Source organism: Micrasema longulum, unplaced genomic scaffold (genome assembly GCF_059751315.1).
Source record: "Micrasema longulum isolate JH-2025_06_02 unplaced genomic scaffold, ASM5975131v1 h1tg000054l, whole genome shotgun sequence".
Taxonomy (NCBI): Eukaryota; Metazoa; Arthropoda; class Insecta; order Trichoptera; family Brachycentridae; genus Micrasema; species Micrasema longulum.
Window position 1 is genome coordinate 260,083 of NW_028277261.1, and position 24,579 is coordinate 284,661.

At 36.1% G+C, this 24,579-nt stretch overlaps 2 protein-coding genes and 1 long non-coding RNA gene across 3 annotated transcripts in view; 1 reads left to right on the forward strand and 2 right to left on the reverse strand.

Annotated features, from left to right (window-relative positions):
* Window positions 1-1,558, forward strand: part of Usp20-33 (Ubiquitin specific protease 20/33) — a 36,989-nt gene extending 35,431 nt beyond the window's left edge. Inside the window, exon 20 of the mRNA XM_088229495.1 lies at window positions 547-1,558. Coding sequence (XP_088085621.1) covers window positions 547-1,404 — 858 coding nt within the window. The 3' untranslated portion in view covers window positions 1,405-1,558. The remainder of the gene's footprint in view (window positions 1-546) is intronic.
* Window positions 1,559-3,411: 1,853 nt separating this feature from the next.
* LOC148285155 (uncharacterized) lies at window positions 3,412-8,002 on the reverse strand. Its single transcript, XR_015822795.1, has 2 exons — window positions 6,530-8,002; window positions 3,412-4,398 (listed from the first exon to the last, which is right to left on the reverse strand). It is a non-coding gene; the product is annotated as an uncharacterized LOC148285155 (long non-coding RNA).
* Window positions 8,003-21,189: 13,187 nt separating this feature from the next.
* The window catches only part of LOC148285156 (nucleolar protein 4), a 332,949-nt gene continuing 329,559 nt past the window's right edge, over window positions 21,190-24,579 (reverse strand). Inside the window, 3 exon segments of the mRNA XM_088229441.1 lie at window positions 21,190-21,596; window positions 21,808-22,025; window positions 24,046-24,126. Coding sequence (XP_088085567.1) covers window positions 21,325-21,596; window positions 21,808-22,025; window positions 24,046-24,126 — 571 coding nt within the window. The 3' untranslated portion in view covers window positions 21,190-21,324.

Below are 24,579 nucleotides of genomic sequence, written 5' to 3' on the forward strand. Positions count from 1 at the left end.
GTTTTTGCGGGAATTTAAAATTGAATGGACCGCCACACACGTCTATCCTGGCATATATTCCTAGCTTCTTCCACATTCATACATCTTGTCCTTCGGTTCTGTCTGCTTTCGACATGACCAGACTTAGGATTTTGATTTATCTAATCATGCCACGTCTTCCTCGGTCGTCTTCGTCTCATGTTGCCGTTAGTTTTCGCCAAATATACTTGTTTTACTATTTTTTCATCATCCATTCGTTCTACATGACCAGACCGTCTCAGAGACCCTTTCTTAATCTTATCCATTATACCTGACTCAGATTTACGCTCTCGCCTGATTTCATCATTCGTAACCCTGTCATACATTGATTTCCCACACATTCGTCTAAGAGATCGCATTTCAACCGCGTTCACTCGGCTTTCATCCTTCCTCTGCCAGCTCTACGTTTCACTTCCATACATAAGTGTTGCCAGTTTATCTTCGATTGACATATTTTTATTAGCAATTATTGCGCATAGTATTTTGCTGCCCGCATTTCCTCTCCTTTGAAGTATTTATTCTCTCCAGGAAAGCGGCTCAGCGCGGTCTCCCTCCCCCGGACGTGCGGCCCTCAAGCCCGGCTCGGACTACTTCCAGATCGGCGAGGACTGCTGGATGTTCTTCCACGGGCTGTACGGGGGCGGCCCCGAGGTCCAGCTCGAGTCCACGCCGAGCCAGGGCTACGGCTCCGGCTCCGAGTCCCGCCGCACCTTCGGCAAGTCCAGAAACTCTCACTCCGCCAACTACGAACAGCTGGCGAACAAACTCAGCGACAGCGAGGACAACAGCAGCATCGAGCACGCGACGATCAAGTCTCTCTCCAACACCGACCTGCTATTCGTGAACAACTCCTTCGACGAAACCGTCAAGACCACTCAGTCGTTGCAAGACGTATCTTCGCAACACTACAGCAACGGCATCCCGACTCCGAGGCAAAACTCGCATCAGCTCAGCGTCGAATCCGACAGCCAAATCAGTCTGGAAAACAAGCGTGTGACGAAGCACGCCAACACGACGGTGGGCAAGAACCAGCCGCCCGAAAAGCAAAAGAAAAACGCAGTTAAATCCGACAAGCGACAAAACTGGAAAGCGAAAGGCGCCAAGGGGAACAGAAAACGATCGAATCGCACGTCGGACAAGAATAATTCCAGCTGCGAAGAAGTGTCCCTCTCGATCGGCGACGTCAAAGGCGACCCGATGTACGTCTACGTCTACAACAAGGACAAAGGATACAATCACGTCAGCGACATGACGTACGAGTCCGAGAAGCCGGCGGGGAAGTCGAGGAACTCTTCCACGGACATGCACAGCGTCTGCAGCTCCATGCAGGCGGTGGAGATGCGCGAGTCCGAGGGGGCGTTCTCAGAGCCGCTGGACCGGGAGTGAGGCACGGGGAGGCCGTTCGCCAGGAGGGTCGTTAGCAAGATCCTGGCCATCGTCAAGCTGCGATACTCGGGAAGGCGCTCCGACCGCGTGTAGAAAATTAAAACGTTACCGCAATCATTATACTATTTATAAATCTTGTACATTGTGTCGAAAATAACTTATTTTTGCATGGCTTAATTGATGACCTGTCATTGGCCATTCTGCCTATGTTTGAACCAAAGGCGGTTTCTTAATAATTACAAAGAAACAAGAATTCATTGCAACAAGTTTGTAGGATGACTAATAAAACAACTTTCATGCAAAATTCGACTTTATTTAACAGCACAGCCTTTCAATTCAGTAGAAATCTATCAAAATTCAGAATTTTCCATTGTTTTATAAATAACAAAAGTTGTGTCACTAAAACCACTGTAACTTGTGAACTAAACGTCAAATTGTCATGAAATTTTAACACGTATTATTTGAAGGTTGGTATTTCCTAAAAATAATATGGATTTGTCTATAGTGGCGCCAACCATATGTAATCCTACGAACTTGTTAAGTGATGTAATATATTTTATTCAATACTGGCGCTGAAAGATCTAGCGAGATCGACTTTTTATCGGATGCGCTAATCGTCACTATTTTGTTATGCACGAGCTTCTACCCCAAATTTGTACGAAAAATACCAGATCTGGTGATACCGTGGCTTGCGCGAAATAGACTGTGCTTCAAAGCGTTAGAGGGAGAAGATAATTAAAATGATCCGCCCAGTGTTGGCGCCTGTGTAAATATGTAGCTTGTAACGTCACTTAGAACGCGCTCACTGACAGAATATTGGTAAGAATTTTTGTGATTTAGTTAGTCCAATGTGCGTACAATATTGAACCTCTTTTTACACTGGGGATATGTTTCACGCAGTACAAAATTATTTTTATAAACTAACATACTATCTGAACCACCTTAGTATGGCTGAAATCTGTTGAAACAAGTACAATTGTTGTCTTTAATAACTTTCTGTTATACATTAAGATTTCGCAACAAACAAATATCTCAGACTCCAGTCACCCTTGATTACACATGCTAATAACTAACATATTTTTCTATCTCCCTTTAACTTGCTGAAAGTAATGACTTTTTCGCACAATAATGAATCATTTTTATATTTATATGTTAGTCATTAGCAAGTGTAATCAAGGATGACTGATATCTGAGATATTTGTTTGTTGCAAAATCTTAATGTATAGTGGAAAGTTATTAAAGAAAAAATTATACTGATTCCAATGGATTTCTGCAATCTCTTACTAATATACTAGGTGAAGAATTGAAGGAATATAGATATAGATTTTCAAACAAAGGCAGAATGGTGAATGTTGCAGTGTGTAAAGTGGCCACATAAACCAGCTGATAACGGGTCAAAAGCCTTGTAAATGCCTAGACTTCTTATTACTATTACCTTCTGTAAAATGTTTTTTTTATCTCTGTTATATATTCATTTTTTTTTATTACATTTTTGTACCGTGTTTTTTCAAAACAGTTTAAAAAGAGGTTCCTCTGTATATTGAATTAAATTTTAAATCATTAATCTGTATGAGACGCTTACTCGACGCAATACGCCTTCTGATCTGTTAACGCCAAGCCAAAGATAACGTTTTTGGGCGAAAACAATCACCGAACAAATGAATCACTAGGAAAAATAGTTTGTTTTTACAGTTGTTAATTTTTAAAAATTATATGTGTTCTGTTCGCGTAATTCATGTAAAAATTATTTGTAAATATTTGCTAGTTATAAAGTGTTATGTATTATGTAAATTTGTGAATCGTATTTATGATTAACCTAGCCGGACCGCAGCGGGGGATTCGAATCCCCCATAGACCGATTTCAATTCGACAGCTCGAGTATTATTAAAGCTATTTGCCCTATGTTTTTTGTGATCGTTAAAATAACAGAAAGAAGCATTTTCCTGTTTTTCTTTTTAAATTTTCAAATCGTTTTAATATTAAATAAAAAAAATACATAAATAATACAAGGGTCGATTTCGCTTTATGTACTTGGGCATTCGGCAAACTAACAAAAATTAATAAAATACACGAATGAGTAAAGTATGTGTACGCGAAAACATGATTTAATTATTGCACGGTCATAAACACATCCGAGGAAAATCCGAGTTGTGTGAAGGGAGAAAAATGCGGACTTGACAGTTTTTGTTCTCTCTGACTTGTTCTGCTGTTGCAGAGTATGCCGGTGATGCGGTTATAATTAAGATAGGGGTCTTCAGCAGCTCGGGGATTAAAAGATGATTTCTTAAAGCTTGAAATGGCTGCAAATGACATGGGTCTTAAAATTAATACATCTAAGACTAAATATATGTTTGCAAGAAAGTCACAAATAAACTTTGTACAACAGGCAATTGACACACATATTGATCACACCACATAGACAATGTCAATTCCTTTAAATATTTAGGTACTGAAATGACTAATGATAACAATTATAGTACCGAGATTAGAGCACGGCTATCGGCAGCAAACAGATGTTATTATGGCTTGTTTAAACGTCTGGGATCCAAATTGCTCACTAGAAAAACTAAGACCATTATTTACAAAACTCTCCTCAGACCGGTCATTACATATGGTGCCGAATGCTGGGTTATGACCAAAAGAGATGAAAATATGGTATTAGTATTCGAAAGAAAAATACTCAGGAAGTTATTTGGTGCTGTCAACCAAAACGGAGTGTGGAGGAGACGGTTTAATCATGAATTAGAGGCACTGTATGGCAAACCCAACATTGCGCAATCCATCAAAATAAGAAGATTGCAATGGTCGGGCCATGTGCACAGAATGAATGATAACCGCACCCCAAAAAAGATTATTTATACCACTCCGGAAGGCAGACGAAGCAGAGGCAGGCCGAAATTAAGATGGCTGGATAATGTGGAAAGTGACATAAGAGCGATTGGCCTGACGAACTGGAGAAGAGCCGCGGGGTGCGGGGACGAATGGGGACAAATTCTGGAGGAGGCCAGGGCCCACGACGGGCTGTAGCGCCACTGATGATGATGTCTTCAGTAGCTCAATCACAAATAACTATCGACGTGCTTAAAAACATGCTAAGCATTTGAGCGATCACAATGAACAGATTTAAATTTATTTCAACAGAGAGGGAAAACATTTTTGAGAAGGGAATATGGAAGTCTAGGCATTTAAGTGGCCACTTTACACACCGTGTAACATTCACCATGTTTGAACATCCACATTTCCTCAACTCTTCCATCTGTCGACTTTTGTGAAGTAAAAGAGCTGAAACCTTTATCACGTGGGTGAGATTCATCCGGCTGAACCGAATCGCCTACCAGGCAACGCCTGAAACCAATTCAGAAGCCCTGTAAATGCCTAGGCTTCCATATTCCCTTCTCAAAAATGTTTTTCCCCTCTGTTGAAATAAGTTTAAATGTTCTTATTTATTTCATCTTAGTAATTTGTGTTTGTTTGACTAGAAAATCAAAATGGCCGCATAGGGTACAGTAGACAAAATACCATAGTAAACAGTGAATCATGACCCACCGTGTGCCTAAGTTATTAGAAGTATGTCTTATGCTGCCCACATATTCACTAAAGTCTAAATACGTATTTATTTAACATATATTAAAATGTGTGATTCGCCTTACCCCCCCTCAAGTACCCAGCAGATCATTTCCCTTTTTTTAAAAATATAAAACAGTTAACAATATTTTGAGTTTGTCCAAATTTTTGTAGACAAGGACTGGATTCAACTCCCTGGGGAGCTGTTTATATTAACATATTACAACAGAGATGAAGAACATTTAAGAGAAGGTAATATAGAAGTCCAGGCATCTACAGGGCTTATGACCTGTCAATGGCTGGTTTGAGTGTTGTTCAACTGGTCATCTCTGTTGTAATATGTTAATATAAACAGCTCCCCAGGGAGTTGAATCCAGTCCTTGTCTACAAAAATTTGGACAAACTCAAAATATTGTTGATAAATTACCTGGTCCATGAAGAAGTATACAAATTGAAAAAATAATATTTTCAGGCGTTGCCTAGTATGTAGGTGAAATAATTCAATTAGTTGAATCTCACCTGCATAAATAATGGTTTCAGCTCTTTAACTTCACAAACATCAACAGATGAAAGAATTGAAGGAATATAGATGTTCAAATATAGGTAGAATGGTGAATGTTACACAGTGTGTAAAGTGGCCACTTAAACCAGCCATTGACAGGTCATAAGCCCTGTAGATGCCTGGACTTCTATATTACCTTCTCTTAAATGTTCTTCATCTCTGTTGTAATATGTTAATAAAAAACTGTTGTAACCTCAGAGTAATAATGCGCCAAGCTATAGAGGAGCCCAAACGTAGGAAAACCATTCTATGACTATTGGGTATTAAGTTGGCTACAAGTCGCAGCAAAACAATTGGCCGTACTCAGGTCGAGAATTGCCAAATGGATATTAATTTGCATTGTAAATACTTTTAAATATGTACCTGCGTATTTATTTTATAAAACTGAAAATACATGTGTGTGTTTATTTTATTCATTTATTCATAATATACTTGTTACATTTATTGAGACATAAATCCCAACTCCATGGAACCAAAGTCCTGTGTTGAGTTTGTTTGTTTGTCCGTCACATTTCCGCAATGGCGAGTCGTAGCGGCCTGAAATTTGGACACGTCAATTAAGATGCGATTTCAAGGTTAACGTTGCTATTTTCGAGTAAAATTTGAATCGACCTCTACTCGATATAAACTCAAATTGTATATGGATGCCTAGTGCGGCCCCGACATATTGCCCGTAATCAACTGTCATTATCAACAGTAAACATACTTTAATTCACAAATTTATCTCCTAAATTGAGAAAAAATAGTATCTGAAGTAAATATGTTGATGTAAGGAAAGTTTTTAAGCAACATAATACACGTGTCGGGACAATAAATGCCAAAAATCAATTTAAATCATGGAAAATATTCGAAATCAATTTCCTGTGAAAACTGACTCCTTTAACAGCTTTGACGCTCCTACTGCTGCAACCAAACATACTGCAATTCACCATAGTCGATTTTTAATTTATTATAATTTAAATATTCAAGTTATTTACAAACAAAGCCAAGCACAGCTACAAAAGCATCCGATCAAACCGTTATGTTTATGTTGTCAAATAAAACAATATGGCCACCAATTGGTTGCTAACCATCAAACCAACATCGCTTGCGTTCCATGAAACGTAGTGATAGGGCTTCTCTCTAGGTTACGCATTATTACTCTGAGGTTGTAGCTCTTTATGTTGTTAGTAAATCAATAAAAATAACATGCAGTTTGAAAATATGATAATTGAGCTGGCAGTGGTACCAATTTTAGCTTTCGTGTTCAAACTATTACAAAAATACAGCCCTCCAAAAAAAGGGTAATCTGCTTTCGGCACCCTGACCCTTTTCGATCCGCAGCCATCTTTGATGTTGAATATTGTTAGTATAAATTGTGTAAAGTTTGTAAATATATTTATGAATTGAAGGCTGCATGTCTGTTTTAAATGCAAAAACGATATTAGACTTAATAATATAAATTTAAAAACTATCTGTGAAGTGATTTTTGTAAAAATAGCACATTTGATAAATTAGTTTAAATTCTCGGTTCTGTCATAATGGGGAGGGCGTTTACGAAGCCATATTCACGACCCACCGCAGGTTTGGTTTGGCTGAATGCGATGAATGATTTACGATGAGAATGTCGATGGTTGCAGAAAACGAGGAAGACAAATATTTAAAGATGAACGTGTCACAAATCGAAATGATGTCTGTTTGTAGAGGAAGCTAGGTCTGTATGCAAAACAGACTAATGTGGCGTTCTGCCCTCGCTGCCAGCTCCGGAGCCCAGCGTCAGCCTCCCATAATCCATGGACCTTGGCTTGTTGAAATCGCATTTCGACAGCCCTCAGCCTTTCAGTCTGATTTAATCCTTGTTTTTTACAATTCCGCACTTCGCTCTCAAATATTATTTTCTGTGTCAATTGTTTAACTTTACGATAAAATCAGTACAGCAGAACTCGAAAAACTCGAGAACGTTTATTCAAACTCCAGTCAGGAAATAGGAATGAACAGGGCGCTGGTGGCCGGTGCATTTCTTCATCGAGCTTTGCTGGACGTGATAACATCTGGCACTTATCAATCCGGATAATGGGGAAATATCACATCGAATACCGATATAAAAATATGTGAAATGGATTGAGAAAAATTAATGATGTTTTCATCAGTAATCTTGAAAATAAAATTGTTAATACGCCAAATGTCTGGCCTTGACAATAGGGTATTTTCACAAGTATGGAATAACGTTAAAAATATAATATATATTTAGAGCAGATTTTTACAATTCTAATGATATAACTATCAATATATTGAAAATGAGTTTTCAATTAAAATTTTCGGGTTTGAAAAATGAGCACATACAAAACGCATCACGTCATTTTGACGTCACGCGTTATGACCACCGATTGCGCTTCTAATAAACATTGCGTACAAGTTTGCCGCCAAATGTCATACGTGCCGTTTTTCCTACAGGGCTCGAAACAATATTTCAAACCTTTCTCTAGTCCTTAAATGACAGTTGTCAGCAAAAGGGACGACGTAACTTTGTAGTAACGTCTAAGGAGTGATTTATATTTGCACACAAAAAATCATTCATATCTGGCATGTTAGTTAATTTTTTTAATACAATGCTTGCTTAAATCATCATAAATATATAAAATCAGATTTAAAATTTTAAAAAAAATAAAATAAACCTAATTATTAACGACGTTCTTACAAGGTTACATCATTTTGCAAAAACATTAGAGATGGGACAAATTGATCAATGTAAATTGATTGAATAAAAAAATTATTTATTTGATGTTGTTCACGAAAGAAGCATAATGTCTTATTTTTTGGTGAATAATTGTCTAAAACACACTATAATAGGCTTGTTTTTGCGTTTTTATATCAATTTTCGGAAACTGAGTTTCATGTTTGCATGAAAAAACTGATAAAATCGATTTGATCAATGATCAATGATCAATAAATTCCCATCAATATTGACATTAGTTTGACAGCTGTTATTTTAATCAGGCTATATTTTAAGGGCTATAGAAAATTTATCGGACTTCGTATCTAGTACTTTTTTTTTGCATATTTTAAAACAAAAACATGAAAATACCCTATTTTGATGTCGGGATTCGTGACGTATTAGCCAATGTCAATGCCACCCAGAATCAAAAAAATTTATCCTACTAAGTACTAAAAAAAAATTTTTTTACTCGACTATTTCATAGATCTTTATCAATTTATAATTGTAAAAAAAAAGTGATATTTCTCTATTGGAGTTTTACACTTTGGATAAATTTATTGTCAATTTAATTTTCTAAAATTTAATAAAGTTTATACATTTGGATCGGGTTACCATTGAGTTAGACCCTTTATTCTATCGCAACCGGCTAAAAAATATAATTATTCAATTTTTCAATATGATAATTTTTTGTGTATTATGTATATTATAGTACTTAAAATGTAACATGATTAAAATGATAGTTGTCAGAAAAAGAGACGACATAACTTTGTAGTAACGTCAAAGGAGTTATTTATAAATAACGAAACACGAAAAATCATTTGTATCTGGCGTATTACTTTATTTTTTTAATACAATGCGTGAAACATAAATCAACATTACAATATAAAATCAGCTTCAAAACTTAAACAAACCTAATTATTAACGACGTTCTTACAAGGTTACATCATTGTGCAAAAGCGTTAGAGATGGGACAAATTAATCAATGTAAATTGATCGAATAAAAAAATAATTCATTGGATGTTGTTCATGAAAAAAGTATAAATGTCTCATTTTTTGGTGAATAATTGTGTTAAACACACTATAATAGGCTTGTTTTTGCGTTTTTTAAATAAATTTTCGGTAACAGAGTTTCATGATTGCATGAAATAACTGATAAAATCGATTTGATCAGTGATCAGTAATTTCCCATCACTAATGAAATTAATATGACAGCTGTCATTCTAATCAAGTTATATTTTAAGGACTATAATAATTATTGTGAAAATGCCGCCATTGTTGTGTGAATCCACATTTTTTGTACATAAAATTGTTACTCACTATCTGAATTGACTGGTGTGTAAAAATGTTGAATATTTTGGTATTAATATTGTAAAATATCCTATTGTAAGTTTTCATATTGTAATCTTTTAAAAATACTTATTTATCGCGCTTACTCGTAAAACTGTCGTCTTCGTCATCAGCATCCCGCTTTCCGCACCCGTGGTGCACGGGGCACTGCATTGGTAAACCAAATCTTGCGTAGTTTGGTCACCCGTTCACCGTCAGAGTACGCTAGAATTCGTCGATGCGTTCAAACCTTTCAGTAGAAAAGTACACTGTTACATTTGTATTGATAGTCTCTAACAAAAGGATTTGAAATGCAAACGTCAATCGACTAAAGCCCTTTTGCCAATCAGTTATATATTATATATCATTAATTTAAAGACTTCAATTCACTAATCCCACTCTATTATGTACAAATATCACACTAAATGTTCAAACGAGTTGCGAAACCTGATCCAACTCAACTTTAACATATTACAACAGAGATGAAGAACATTTAAGAGAAGCCAATCTAGAAGTCTAGTTCAAATATAGGCAGAATGGTGAATGTTACACAGTGTATAAAGTGGCCACTTAAACCAGCCAATGACAGGTCATGAGCTCTGTAGATGCCAAGACTTCTATATTACCTTCTCTAAAATTTTCTTCATCTCTGTTGTATTATGTTAATATTAACAGCTCCGCAGAGAGTTGAATCCAGCCCTTGTCTACAAAAATTTGGACATACTCAAATTATTGCCAACTCAATTTATTATGATGTATAAATATATTTCAAAACAATGGTTTTTATTTATTTGCTCGTTAGTAGAACGAGCCTCTAGAGCTGGATTTCTAAGACTCAATTTGCTAATTAAAACTACATAGGCCACGTAATGCACGGTTCAACAAAAGTACCAGCTACTAGGAAACGATTTCAGAAACAAACGAGTTAACCAATAGTGTACATAGTTAAATATGCTTTAATTACGAGCGTAAATCCCCCATCGAGTGCTCGCATGTAACCACGAGCAGCAATGAACGATCCCAAATATCTATTTTGTTTAAAATAATGTAATTAGTATTAAATATAATGTATAATTATGTACTGTGATGTATTTTCTTGCATTTGTGAATGTGTGATCCGCCAATGGAAGGGTGACTTTTGAAACACCCAAGTTTTCATATTTTATAGAATCTAAATATTTTTGAATCAAATTCTTTGATCCTTTCAGACCGGGCATTCATTCAAATACAGTTCATTGATATGTTCCACCCCTGAACTGTTTTAAAACAGTGGAAAATAAAATGTTTCTGCTCCTTATTTTTCAACGTAGTCACTCTGGACATGTATGGAAGTCTTCTAGCGATGCTCCCAACATCTATAGCCTCCTGGTAGAACATTTATTTATTTATTTATATATCGCCCAACGGGCATTTTTAAGGACGTATGTATGCATAGAAAATTATTATAAAAGAAAGTAGAAAGACAATGGTATATAGTAGACTCGGTGGGAGTGGAGGCGGGAGAGCGGTGTTTATAATTGAATTTGATTCAGTTATCGTTTGAAAGAAGACAACTTGTTATCAAAGAAATCAAGACTGGTATGTTTGTTGGCAGACCTAAGATTTCTGGGCACAGGGGAATGAAAACCATAGTTAGTTCTATGGTTATCGGTATGAAAGAGTAAGTTTTGTCTGAGGTTTCTAGTTGGGATATTTAATTTTATCGAGCTCAGTAGTTCAGGCGCATCAAAGAGTGTGTTGAGAATTTTAAATAGGACTAGAAAGTCGGATTCATTTCGACAGTTTTGAAAAGAAGATATATTTAAGCTAGTTTCTAACTCGTTATACGTGTATTGGTCTCCGGATAAGCCCAACCTCCAGCCTATCTTTCTTAATATCGATGTTGAACTGATTTAATATTTTTTATGCGAACATCATAATATGGAGACTAGATAACAGAGGAATACTCGTCTACACACCAGCACTCATGTTCCAGCACACGAGGCGGTAGTGTTAATGGCTGCTGTTTGAGTTTGAATTTGTTGAACACCTTCCATATTTTTATCTAGCCCCCGGTGACTACCGGCAACTCTCGAAACTCGAGGAACATTTGCGTGTAAATAAATTTTTGGCCGACAATGAGGTCATGTGCTGTAGACGAGCGCTTGGCAGGGGTCGGACAAATGTTCTACCAGGGAGGGAAATGTTGGGGACATCGCTCAAAGAAGTGCATACAAATCCAGGTGGACTATGACGAAAAATAGGGTACACAACCTTTTCTCATCCACTTTAAAATAGGTCTCGTGTGTAGTTTATCAATAAACCCTATTTACTCTGCCCTGCTTAGGCTAGAACTCGTACGCTATTTACGGGACATTTCTGTTTTATGCTTTGCCAAACTGAATTTTTTTTGAGATGCAGAAATGATTTGTTAGCTTAGTAAATATGTGAGGCTATCGAACATCTATTGCGATAAAAAAAAAATGCAAAACAAATTTTTGTCAGTTGTGACTCTTAGCCGGGCAGTACTGCTATCCCTAAACATGTCTCTATTTTATCTGCTTCAATTGGTAATTGTCAATATCTTTAGTTTGACAGCTGGCATGTTTGTTTCGGACAAGCTCCCGCCATCCTTCTCTCTCTCTCTCTCTTTGGTTTCAATCCTCTAAGATGGATTGGTTTGCAGCCAAGCTCTGCATCTCCTCTGCCACTCGGTCTGTCCTGTGCGGCCCTCTTTAGCTCTTCATTTGAACTGCAGCGCATATCCTCGAGGTGTTCTCGGCGAGGGTGCCCCCTGTAGCTTGTCCCCTCGGACATCCCCTCTGTTACCTCATGTAAGGACCCTCGTGACGCACCGAGTCCAATCCATCTGGAGTGTTTTTCGGAGACAGTACTCACTTATTTGGTGCAAACTTCTTGAAAACCATACCAGTCTGGCGAGACCGATGGAACTGGTTATTTACCCAGTTTACATGAAAATGAATGAAAATACTACAAATTTTCTGATGTTTTCTTTTAATCTATTCTTATTTTCAGTCTGTGCTATATAAGCTCCTGACGCCTGCGAGGTCTATTGTGACTGGTCCCGGTAAATTAGTTCCCAGCCTCCAAGACCAGGTCTTTATAGAGTCCGGCTACTGAGTGGAGGTTCTCATTATGAAATCTTCCCCTCCAAGCCCAGGTCCTTAAAGCATCGGGCTATCAGGTAGAGGGCGAACGCTTTTAACATCTTTTGGTAGTACTCGGATGTGGCCTCTTTTGTGATATAAAGCATCACATTCACATAGAATAGGTATAGGTGTTTCACCACCCGGAGAACAGAACCTACATCTAGAAGTTTGAGAGACATTAATTCTAGCAAGGTGTTTATTCAAATCTGCAATATCGCTGCTAAGGCAGTAAGCTCGGTCTCGGCTTAGTTTCATTCGGTTGAAAACAAACCTGTAGTTCCTTCACACGGTGTTGACCAGGTGCTTTTTTCCAAAACATTATGCTCTGCTTTTAATACACGTATAATACCAAAAAAAATACATATGCGGTAATCAATTTGGGTCTGAAAGGAATAGTAAAATTGTGTTTTAAAGTGTATTTTTTTAAACTCGCGGATATGTAAAATTTTGTCAATTTTAATTTTTAAAATGTGATGTTGTACAGTATTGTGCTGTCTCGCTAATTCAATTAAATTAGCGTTAAGTTGTGTATTACATAATTTATGTAATTGGGCATTAATATTATAATTTATTTGTTAAATTATGTTTCTACAATTAATTTGTACGTTTTCTCGGATAAGTGTTGAATTTTACGGGAAACCAACTTTAAGTTAGCCGTTTTTCCTTTATATTCTGTTGTTTCATTATATTTTTTTACTTAAAACCAATTCTGTTTAATATTTATCAAAATAAAAGTGATAATCAAACTATCGTTTCATTTTTAATTCAATAGTTTAATACTCCACGAATTGCTTTTATTTTCTTAGACATAATAAACAGTGAGAAATTTGTCTAAAATGCGCGAGATGTAAAAAAATCATTTAAATACCAAGTATAGAGTCCCTTCTTCACTAGAGACATCGAACTACTGGAAAAAGTCTAACGATACTCTACAAAAATCCCCAAAAACTCAGAAGAATGCCCCCTACCACGGTAGATTAATAGCACTAGGATCTTACATCATTGGAAGAACGACGGAAGAGAACGGACTTGTTCGATCGAAGACCTCCTACCTCTGCCTTCGTCGTCATGAACACCGTTCTGCCGCTGTAAAACTCGGAACTTAGTAAGTGTCCACGTTTCCACTCCACTCGATGCCATGGAGACCACCGGAGGAAAATAACAATTGGGAGAATAAAACACAGATTGCATTACATTCAAATATATTATAATAGATTTGTAGTTTTTCCCTTACTTTCATAATTCGCATTAATTTTCATCTTAACAAATATATTTTCATATAGCTAAATCTTTTCAGAGTGTTTTTACAAATTTTAGTAATTTTTCTTCCAAATATAATTATCAATAAACTCTTTTTGTAATGGATAAAGCACAGATTTCCTCTTTCAATCGCCTCCTACATAAACATCTTTACGCCACTAACATCCAAGGAAATTAATACCATCAAATATATGAAGCTATAATACAATTATAGTACTTATATACAAACAAAAATACAAAGGCATAGCAACTATGTAAAATATTGTATGTTGACAAGACAACATTAATTTTTCAGTAGCGCTGATTATCTGTAGTTTTAGATTAATTTTTTTTTTATTTGATCAACAATACATGTAAGTTTGGTATTTTCTGATATGGGGCTGAAACGTGGACAATGCGTGCCTACGAGAGGAAGAGTATCGATGCATTCGAGATGCGGTGTCGGAGAAGGCTGCTGCGTGTGCCTTGGACAGCCAGAATGACGAATGCATCGATACTGGAAGAGCTCCATATTACAACTCGTCTGTCAGTGGTGTGTCTGAGGAGGATACTGTCTTTTTTCGGACATATTGCTAGATATGAGCCAGACAATCTAGAAAAAGTAATAATTTCTGGTTGAGTTGAAGGTAGAAGAAGCTGGGGTAGAATCCCATATGGATGGACTGACCAAATAAAGGAGGCTACGGGGCTAAAATTTGATGTGTCCGTTCGTCGGGCTGAGGGAGTGAGGACAGACTGGAGTTGAACAGACTAATCAGAAGTATTCACGGTGGTCACGATCCTCAGTATTGAGGAACCGACTTGAAAGAAGAAGAAAACATGGAAGTTTAGGCATATACAGAGTTTGCCCATTGGCAGATTAAAGTAGCCACTTTACAGTCACCACTCTCCCCAAGTTTAAACATTAATATTTCTTAAAATCTTCCATCTGTAAATATTGTTATTCAGACCAACTGGCCTTTGCAATGCCCGCTGGCGCCTATTCTCCTCTACGGATGTGAACCGTGGCACCTCGCTAGGGCCCAAAACAGCGAGCTATTGCGAGAATAGGTGCCTCGGAAGAATAATACGTGACGACTGTCATCGAACGGAGGCGATATGGCTTACTGAGTCATAAACTACGGATGCCTCCGGGAAGCCTTAACCATGCTTGCCTTCTTTACAAGTCCACGGCTGATAGTTTGAACTACGGGACGCGAACCTGACCCGGGAGGACACTTGAGTTTGCAGACGGATTTGCTTGGAGAGATTTCGTGGACACCATATACTCTTCTACCTAGGGATTTAAGTAAAGTCTTATAAGAAGTATAAAAATTGAAAAGTATTTAAGTCAATAAAGTTTTCAGCTCTTCACGAATGTCGACTTATAAGTATCTTTAATTGGTTGTCATTAAACCCTGATGTTTCAACATAATATTATTTACATAGCTGCCATAGAAATATTGCGTTTATGGCTGTATAACACGGATCGGAAAACTTATTAGATGCCGACTGCAATCAATTTTTACAAAATGAAACCATTTTTAGCTCCGATTCTGCACACGTACAAATACAATGTAAAATTGATTTCTGAAAATGACACCCATGACACTATTTAAAACAAAAAAATTTAATTTCTGACTCAAGAATTCGTTCATTAAGAATCTACATGGGCATAACCTTAGAGTAAAAACCTAATAGAGTCGCCCATGGAGAAAAAATATTCTATGATTATTGAACACGAACGGCCTGAGGTACCTGGGTTGAGAATTGCGAGTGCAAACCAAATCAAAAATGTTGGTTGTGTTCTGTGTAATAGATTAAGGGCTTCTCTAGAGAATTATCACTCTGAGGGCATAACACATATTTTTCACTCAATCATTGGACATGTAAACCTTAGAGTAATAACACGCCACTGGCTAATAGAGTCGCCCACATGGAGAAAAACCATTATATGATTAATAACCACGAAGTTAGCTACAGATTACAGCAATAAAACGGGTTGTAGGTACTCGGGTCGAGAATTGAATATGTAAACCGAAACCGTCCATTACACGTTTGTTGTTAAACTAAAAACTAAAAACTAAAAATTTGGAACGCTTTTGTTCCATGTAATAGAGCTACAAGGCTTCTCTCCAGTGAATTATTACTCTGAGACACAGAACAATTTTAAAAAAGGAAATTGTACGCGTAATTTTGCAATAAATTGTACGCGTAAAATTCACAAAGCCACCTGTTAAGAGCTCTCTTCAGATAGAGGACCCAATTTCTCGTTAAGTTTCCCGATTCGTGCAATACGGCCATTAGAATCATGTGGCCAACAGCAAAAAAGAATTTGCTAGAATATCTTATTTTATGATTAAGTAAAAATTATAATCAATCCCATTTTTGGCAGCAGCAAAAAAAATACTTGGCATGTTTTATTAGCACTGGGGTCATTTTTCATTAAACAAATATTGGTGTATTCAATGACATGATTTCTTTTCCGTTGTAGTTTTTCAAATTAAGGTCAGGTTAAATTTCAAATATGAAAATGGCAGACTGAGTATACTTTTTCTTTAAACATGGTGGATACCACCCAGTACCACGCAAAAAAAAAACCATGTAAAAAATGCTTCGGTGTATAGCGCCATTTCTGTAATTTAAAACATAAAAAGTACTTTACAAAAAAGATTCAATCAGTTTATATAAAACATGGATTAATAATTAAACTAAAATTAAATCAAAAAACACTATTACAAGCATAGGATTATAATATACCAGAAGGCGTGTAGAACCAAGTTTGCATACATCGCACTGAGCCCAAAAGTTTCCCAATTACCCCCCCCCCCCTGCACGACATTCCGCCTGCGCGCACGCGTGAAGTGGCCGCGTAATGTTGCCAGACCGCGAACAATATATTATCATAGAACAAATAAAAGATAATTTTGTGTTATGTTTTACCACAAAAAATATTTTAATGACCATATAAAAATATAACTATAAAAAAAAACAGGTACTTTCAAATGTAAAAAAAAAACATTGAATAATATTTTTTTTAATTAAGTAAATTAATGCCGTTTAATATTATACTAAGGCTTATTAATAGAAAGCCGGGTGAAAAATTCGACTACCCTGGCAATACTAACAAAATGTCCATCTTGTTTTATTTTACAATCTGACGACGATAAAATAATCTAACTCTCAAATAATATTATTTGTGAATTCGCTACTTACACATGAAATGTGATCCCATCATATTCTCATTTAATCCCAGCAGTATTTTGACACTTAAAAACAACACAACACGGCATATTCAAATTCTAATCGGCAGTTGCGGACTAAGCGACGTCTACAGAGTTATTATGGCCAAAATGTAAAACTACTCATTTATGAGTAGTTTATTCGGCTTCAGTTTGATGCACGTACGCTGTTTCTGGACAATTATAATTCCATGATTCAAAGTTTGTACTATCATTGAAATTTTACAAAACAGAGTCAATAGTAGTTTTAAATAACGAAAAATACCCCGATGCTGAAATAATATTTTTAATTAATAACAAAATAAAAGGGTGGTTTACAAGTATTAAGTAAAAAAATTGAATAAGCCTAAAAATTGTTCAGAAATGTTTATACTTTATAAACAAATCCACTATAAAATAAGTTATAATGCCCAAATAATATAATCAGAAATAAGAACTATTAATGAGTAACATAATTTGACTTAAATCTGTTACATTATCAACATTAATTCCACTCAAAAAATCTTCTCCGGGTCTAAAACTCAGTATCCTTTTTTTAAATATTATACGAGTCATAAAAACAACTCGAATTTTTAAACAGCATCAATTTTTAATACAAGTTTGAGTAAATAAATTGGCCCGAGGAATATTATTTGAGTGGTTGTGAGCAATAAAAAAAAAACAAAGTCAATACAATCATTTTCAATAAAATGATTTTTTTTAATGTTGACAACAAAGAAACAACATTTTAAACAATGTTTCAAGTATTTACAAAGGATTAGTTATTATTCTCGTTTATGCGGAAATACTTAAAACTATAAACTCAAATTTGTCAATTTGGTAACAAGGCAAAATTACCATCAACAGAATATTAATGAAACACTTTTAACAGTAAGGCCGGATGGTGTGAAATAATAACTAGTAACAAAACATGTATGAGATGGTCAATTTTTTGTAAAAAATATGTTTTAAAAATACTGGACCTGGATAGGAAATTATTATACCTATCCACTTTGAACCATAGATAAAAACAACGTAGAGGTGTCATGGCCGCCATTACATTCAAAATTGAATTATGAAACATCGATCATTCTTACTCTGAAAAAATAATGTAGCCAAAATGAGAGAGAAAAATGTTAGGTTGATAAATTAACATTTTTTATTTTTAACTAATGCTCGGTTTAATTTAATGATAGAATGTCCTGAGTCCTACAAGCGGGACTTTGCAGCCTACCGATAGGATGCGCACTTTTTGCATCTCTAGCAGGATGCAATTTTTTTAAATATATAGCGCGGCTTTTTCTCTATTAGCGAGTTTTTTAATCGTGTTACCACGATCAGTCTAGCCAAAACAACCGGGACAACCCTCATTCAGTCATGAGTCCGCTGGCTGGACCCATTGCCCCGGGCTGTTCTTCCGGAAGGGCTCTTCAGAAGTACACGGTGTTGGAAGTTCTATCATTAAACATGATATTGAAGGAAAATTTTTAGGAAACGTCAAAATATATAAGTACTGGGGTACATAAACAATACAAGGTGGCCATTTTAAGTCATAATGAATATGCCAATAACTTTAATGGTGATAGATTTTAAACAATGTTATAAATATACAGTTTACAAGCCATCGCCTCCGGTCAGAACTAAAATATTAAGAAATAAAAAATCTTCGCCTCGCATCAAACTAAAATGAATGAATTATCAAGATTTGTAATAATTTTTGTTTTCTTTAGGCACATTGTGAACGTGACAGGTAAAAACCAATTTGAAACTTTGAATTGATTCACTGTTGCCATTCAGTTACCACATTCCTATCCAGCCCTACAATATACACTTTACTATTTTCAAAACCTTAAGCCTACTAAATTCGAAATTATTACAAAAATACCAAATATGTCGAGTCATTACGATTACTTTGTAGTTAAACTATTCGACCGCCTCTTAACTAAGTGGGGTTACCTTACAAGTAGATCTAAGTCGGCGATAATTTCATCTTTCCGTGGACTGCCTAAATAAAGCGCAGGAGATAAACTCTCTAACGAGTGTTGCGTTCCGGTGCGTTTTATGTACTTCTATATGGCAAATTGATTTCGGTATCTTCCGATCTAAACGGTATAAACGTCTAAAGGAGTTTTGGGTTTAATTTACACTCAATTTATAAATATTATAATAAATACATCACATTTTGCTTTGTTTGTTTTACACCTAATTTCCAAAATATTTAAAGTTTTCTTGAGATCGACAAATAATCTTCCTCCGCTGAATCGTATCGTAATAATATAACCTTTGAACAGTGCGAAGAAAACGAGGCTAATTAAGATTTTCCTAAACCTTACGAACTCTAATGCTTAATTAGCGATAAGTACAAAAATTACAAATGAACATTAATATTTTACGCTATAAGATATTCATTTGAACTAAACTTAGACATTAAAAGTATTTAGTTTGACTCGCGGACTATAGAAATCACACTGATTTACAATATATCTATAAGCTTTATATTGAGAAAATATAACTAAACCATACTTGCAGTATGCATCACCTTACACGTACGTAATCCGGAATGTTGACTATAGTATAAACATTGAGACTTAACATTACGACAGTTGTACTTTCAATACGCTTTACCACTAAACTTTGGGAAATCATTCGAAATTAATGAAACCATAATTATACAAGGTCAAACATATTTACATTAAACAGTAAATAATACAAACTTAGAATTCGTCACAGTAGAATGAATGTAGTTATGCAGAAAGCAGCAGTCAGCCATAGGAAAGTGAAAAGAGGGAATAATCAAATCTGCGCAACAGTTGGAATATTTTTTACTTTGAAAATATGATAAATAATGCATACATTGGTTTTTTTATAATAAAAAAGAATTTATTTATTTATTTGACTAGTTTTAATAATTTTTAAAGTCTGATTGTAAACACAACCTAAGATATTGCAGAAAACAGCCAGCCCTTGTAAAATTCTGTATTAAACACATTATTTTATATTTATGCTAGTGTACAATTGTAAAGAATCGCTTAATTCATTTGTAACACTACTATAATAACTTATGAAATAATTTAACCACTGAATTTTGGTGTTTTTGAAAGTCTGGCTGACCTCATAACCTAAAATATGCATTTTGCAGAAAACAGCCGAATCTAATATTAAATAATACCTCAACTTTGACTGTGATTTTCTGTACTAAAGCATTTTTTTAAGGTAAAAATTAGAGCATAAAATTCTACCTCAAAGTTTCTTGAAAATGTACAATAAAAATAATAAAAAATATTTTAATAAAAATGCATTAATTTGAACGACGTCACTGTTTCATATGAACCAACCGATGATATGAGAGCTGTGAAGGATATCCGGTTTGCTTATCGTAGAGGAACCAATTGGGAAAATTGACAAAAAAGAATCTCTGACGTCACACGCGGAGTTATTTCAGAAATACAAAACTTTAAAAAATCATAGCGCTGATAATACGATATACTATATAAAAATTAAAAATAAATCTTTTGGCTTAGTTTAATAGTCTATTAACAAATAATAAATACACCGAACTTCCTCATTAATGAATTTATAAAATAAAAATACTTAAGTATTTGTCCACTTTAATTTATTTAAGAGAAGATTTCTGGAGGTATTAATCTTCTATCAGCATCTATGCCGTAAGATTTTCCTAGTGCTGTGGGAGTTTTCTGCAAATTGAGAAATGCCGTTTTTGTGATCAACACTATTTTCAGAAGATGATTATTAAAGCGTCCTGGCTGTTTTTAGCAGAACATAGAGTTGACCTGACGGAACCCGATAACACGAATATCTCGTTTTTTTCAAAATTGTCTGCTTTCTGCATAATTACGTTCAATTATTGACTTGATCCAATTGACTAAATTTAAACTCCAGTTTCTATTTTAGAAAAACTTGGTCAGATAAATGAGAATCATGTTGTGGTGGAGCAGGTGTTCGAATCTTAGTCGTTGATTTATGAGACTATAATTATTTCACATCGGGCCTACAATCCATCGAACCAAAAATAAACTACACAAATGGAATTAAACGAATAAATTCTACTGTGACGAATCGCGTGAATAGCTCATTACAGGTTTGGTTAGTTTTTGGCTATCGATTAAATTAAATGAAGCTCGCACAAGTGCGTTTGAGCGATCCTCAGGGCTGCTGGAGAAGCAGGGTCTCCAGTTCGTCCGCAGACCGCAGGAGGAAGGCGGCGGACTCCCGGTAGCCCGTGATGAGCTGACGCACGGCGGCCATCTCCGCCGTGTTGAGCTTGTGCGACAGGAGCGGCTTGGTGCTGTTCTGGCCCGTGTGCGAGATGGAGGAGGGCGCGAGGCCGAGGGCCGACGCGGCCGTCGCGGACGACAGAGACGAGGGGAAGGCGGACGTTAGTGTCGAGGCGTTCTTCATCGACAGGTCTGTAGGACCTAGAAAAATACAAAAGTGAAAATACGTTTTATTTTGTTGAAAAGCCAACAGACAAATATCAAATCGTAAGATATGTATTATCTAGACTTTAGTGGGTAGCAAATACTACATGTTACTAAATACAATTAAAAAATGCTGTTCCGCAGCGCTGAAGGATGAAACGTCACAAAAGTCACAAGCTTTAGTCTAGATGGTGTCGGTCAAGCTCACCGTTCCCCGCGAGGGCGACGCCCAGCCCCCCAAAGTTGAGCCCCTGGCTCTGGTGCGCCATGGCGGCGGAGAACAGCGCGCTCTGGTAGGCCGCCACCGCCGCGCTGGGCGCTGCGCCCACCGGGGTGTGCAGCCCCAGGGACGTCAGCAGCGAGGGGGCCGGGGGGAAGGAGCCGGGGGCGAAGTCCGCACTCGCTGACGGGGTGGACGTGCGGGAACTGCAAGGGGAGAGACATTTTACTAACCATTGTTGGCTGGGATTTCACACTAGTCTACATATAGACTTGATATATCTCTCCTATTTTTTCAAATAACTAATTCGTATTTTGCTATTACAAGTCTAAATCATCTGATCATTTTTACAAATTCTGGAACACAGATTACTTACTATACCATATACTTTCCGTGTTCAATTTTTGTTCTTAAATACTTGTATTTCAATCATCTTTTGCTCAATGTAACGCAGCATTACAGCACTATTTCCGGGAGCATATTTTAGCAGTCTTTTTAGAAGATATTCGTTGCCAGTCAATTTTGATAAATAGGTATTTGAACATCGTTTTTTTGTCACTCTCTGATAAAAATCCTGTTTACCGCACCTCAAAACTAAATCGATTTTATTAATTTTTCTTTAGAAAGAGTATTAGAATGAAATTCTCAGTGTCGGTACTTTTCACGTTTACCAAAAATAGTTATCGTATCGTATACTGTATGTCCGAAAACAGCAGATAAAACTAGTCAGATTTTTGGATGGTTCTAGTCCCCATAGTAAACAATTTATCAAAAAAATACATAAATAGGGACACGCCAATGGTAAATATCTATAGTGTGTAAAAAAAACCATTGCTCTAGTGCCATAATCCAGAGACAAACTACAGGAATACATTTGTATGAAGAAAAGCGAGATCGCGTTTCCTCTGAAGAGTTAAGTTAGGTAGAAAAGTAAGTGCAAGGTTATGAGATTTTTTCATCAGGAAAATCCAATCATATACGACTACTCACTGAACGATGAAATATTATCATCTGTGTCTAGTATACGAGATTTAGGTATTATACTTGACACTAAACTTTCTTTAACAATTCATATTGAACATGTTATCAATAAATCCTTAAAACTCCTTGGATTTATTAACAGAAGCACAACTGACTTCAAAAATATCAATACCCTTAAAACTCTCTTCTGTTCCCTAGCTCGCCCGCACCTAGAGTATTCCTCTGTTATCTGGTCTCCATATTATGATGTTCGCATAAAAAATATTGAATCAGTTCAACATCGATTTTTGAGAAAGATAGGCTGAAGCAGCGACTAATATACGTATAATGAGTTAGAAACTAGCTTAAATATGTCTTCTCTTCAAGACCGTCGCAATAAATCCAACCTTCTAGTCCTATTTAAAATTCTCAACTAACTCTTTGATGCGCCTGAACTACTGAGCTCGATAAAATAAAATATCCCAACTAGAAAACTCAGACAAAACTTACTCTTTCATACCGATAACCATAGAACTAACTATGGTTTTCATTCCCCTATGCCCAGAATTCTTAGGTCTGCCAACAAACATACCAGTCTTGATTTCTTTGATAACAAGTTGTCTTCTTTTAAACGATCACTGAATCAAATTCAATTATAAACACCTCTCTCCCGCTTCCACTCCCACCAGTCTGCTATATACCATTGAGTCTTTCTACTTTGCTTTATAATATTTTTTTCGCATAAATATGTCCCATTGGGCGTATATATAAATAAATAAAAGTAGACAGAAAAGTGGAAAGTAAAGTAAACCTCTGAAATTCAAAAACATTTAAGTTTGTAAGTGAAAATTCTTGATGGAAGTTCATTGTAATTTATTATAGAAATAAAAGATGAGTTATACTTCAATCCACAAATTTGGAATATCCAGTGACCAGTTTCATAATATGATACATTGATTAATACATTGAACTCCTTAATAAAGATACCAGTCTCGAAGATGTCGCGAAAGCGATGAAACCGGTCACTGGATATTCCAAATTTGTGTATTAAAGTATCACTCGTCTTTTATTTCTACAATAAACTCCGAAATTCAGTTTACTTTCGGTTAAGACTGCGATCTTCGTGAATCTTCAAGTTAATCATTTAGGTTTATTGTTACTATTGTAAGGTCAGGTACTAAGTTAAATATTGTAATAGCAAAGTGAGGTTATTGATCGGGCATGGTAAAGGGAAGCCTTTCGCAGAAAGCGCCCGGCGAGTGTTACCTTTGCCTTCCCTGTTGGTGCTGTCCGAACGATTGGGGGAAGTTAGTTCTGAAGAGGGGCAGGGCGGGTGACGAGGCGGGACTGTAAAGAAATTAATAAAATCTCTTTACACCTTCGTGGGAGGGGTGAAAATGGAAGGTGATGGTGCGTGACGGCTGATGGGTGACGAGTGATGGGTGATAGTTATCAGGAATCAGGTTGTAGGAGGCCTGAGGTTCGAAGCTCTCTCTACCACATCATGATTCCAGATTTTTAATAATGCATTGGCATTATTGAATCAACAGTGCTCCAAATATAGCCAGCAGATTAATTTTTAATTAATGATTCTACCCAAAATAAATATGTAATCAGTTAAATTATTTTACATAGAATACTTATAATATGATTTTTTTATTTGAAAATTTATTTACTAAACCTTACGGCTTATTACATTAATTTTACAAAAACAATATAAACATTTTTTATTCATACTCTGTTGTTCAAAATAATATTTTCAACATCTTTTGAAAAGTCTTTGTCTGAGTCTTTTGTTTA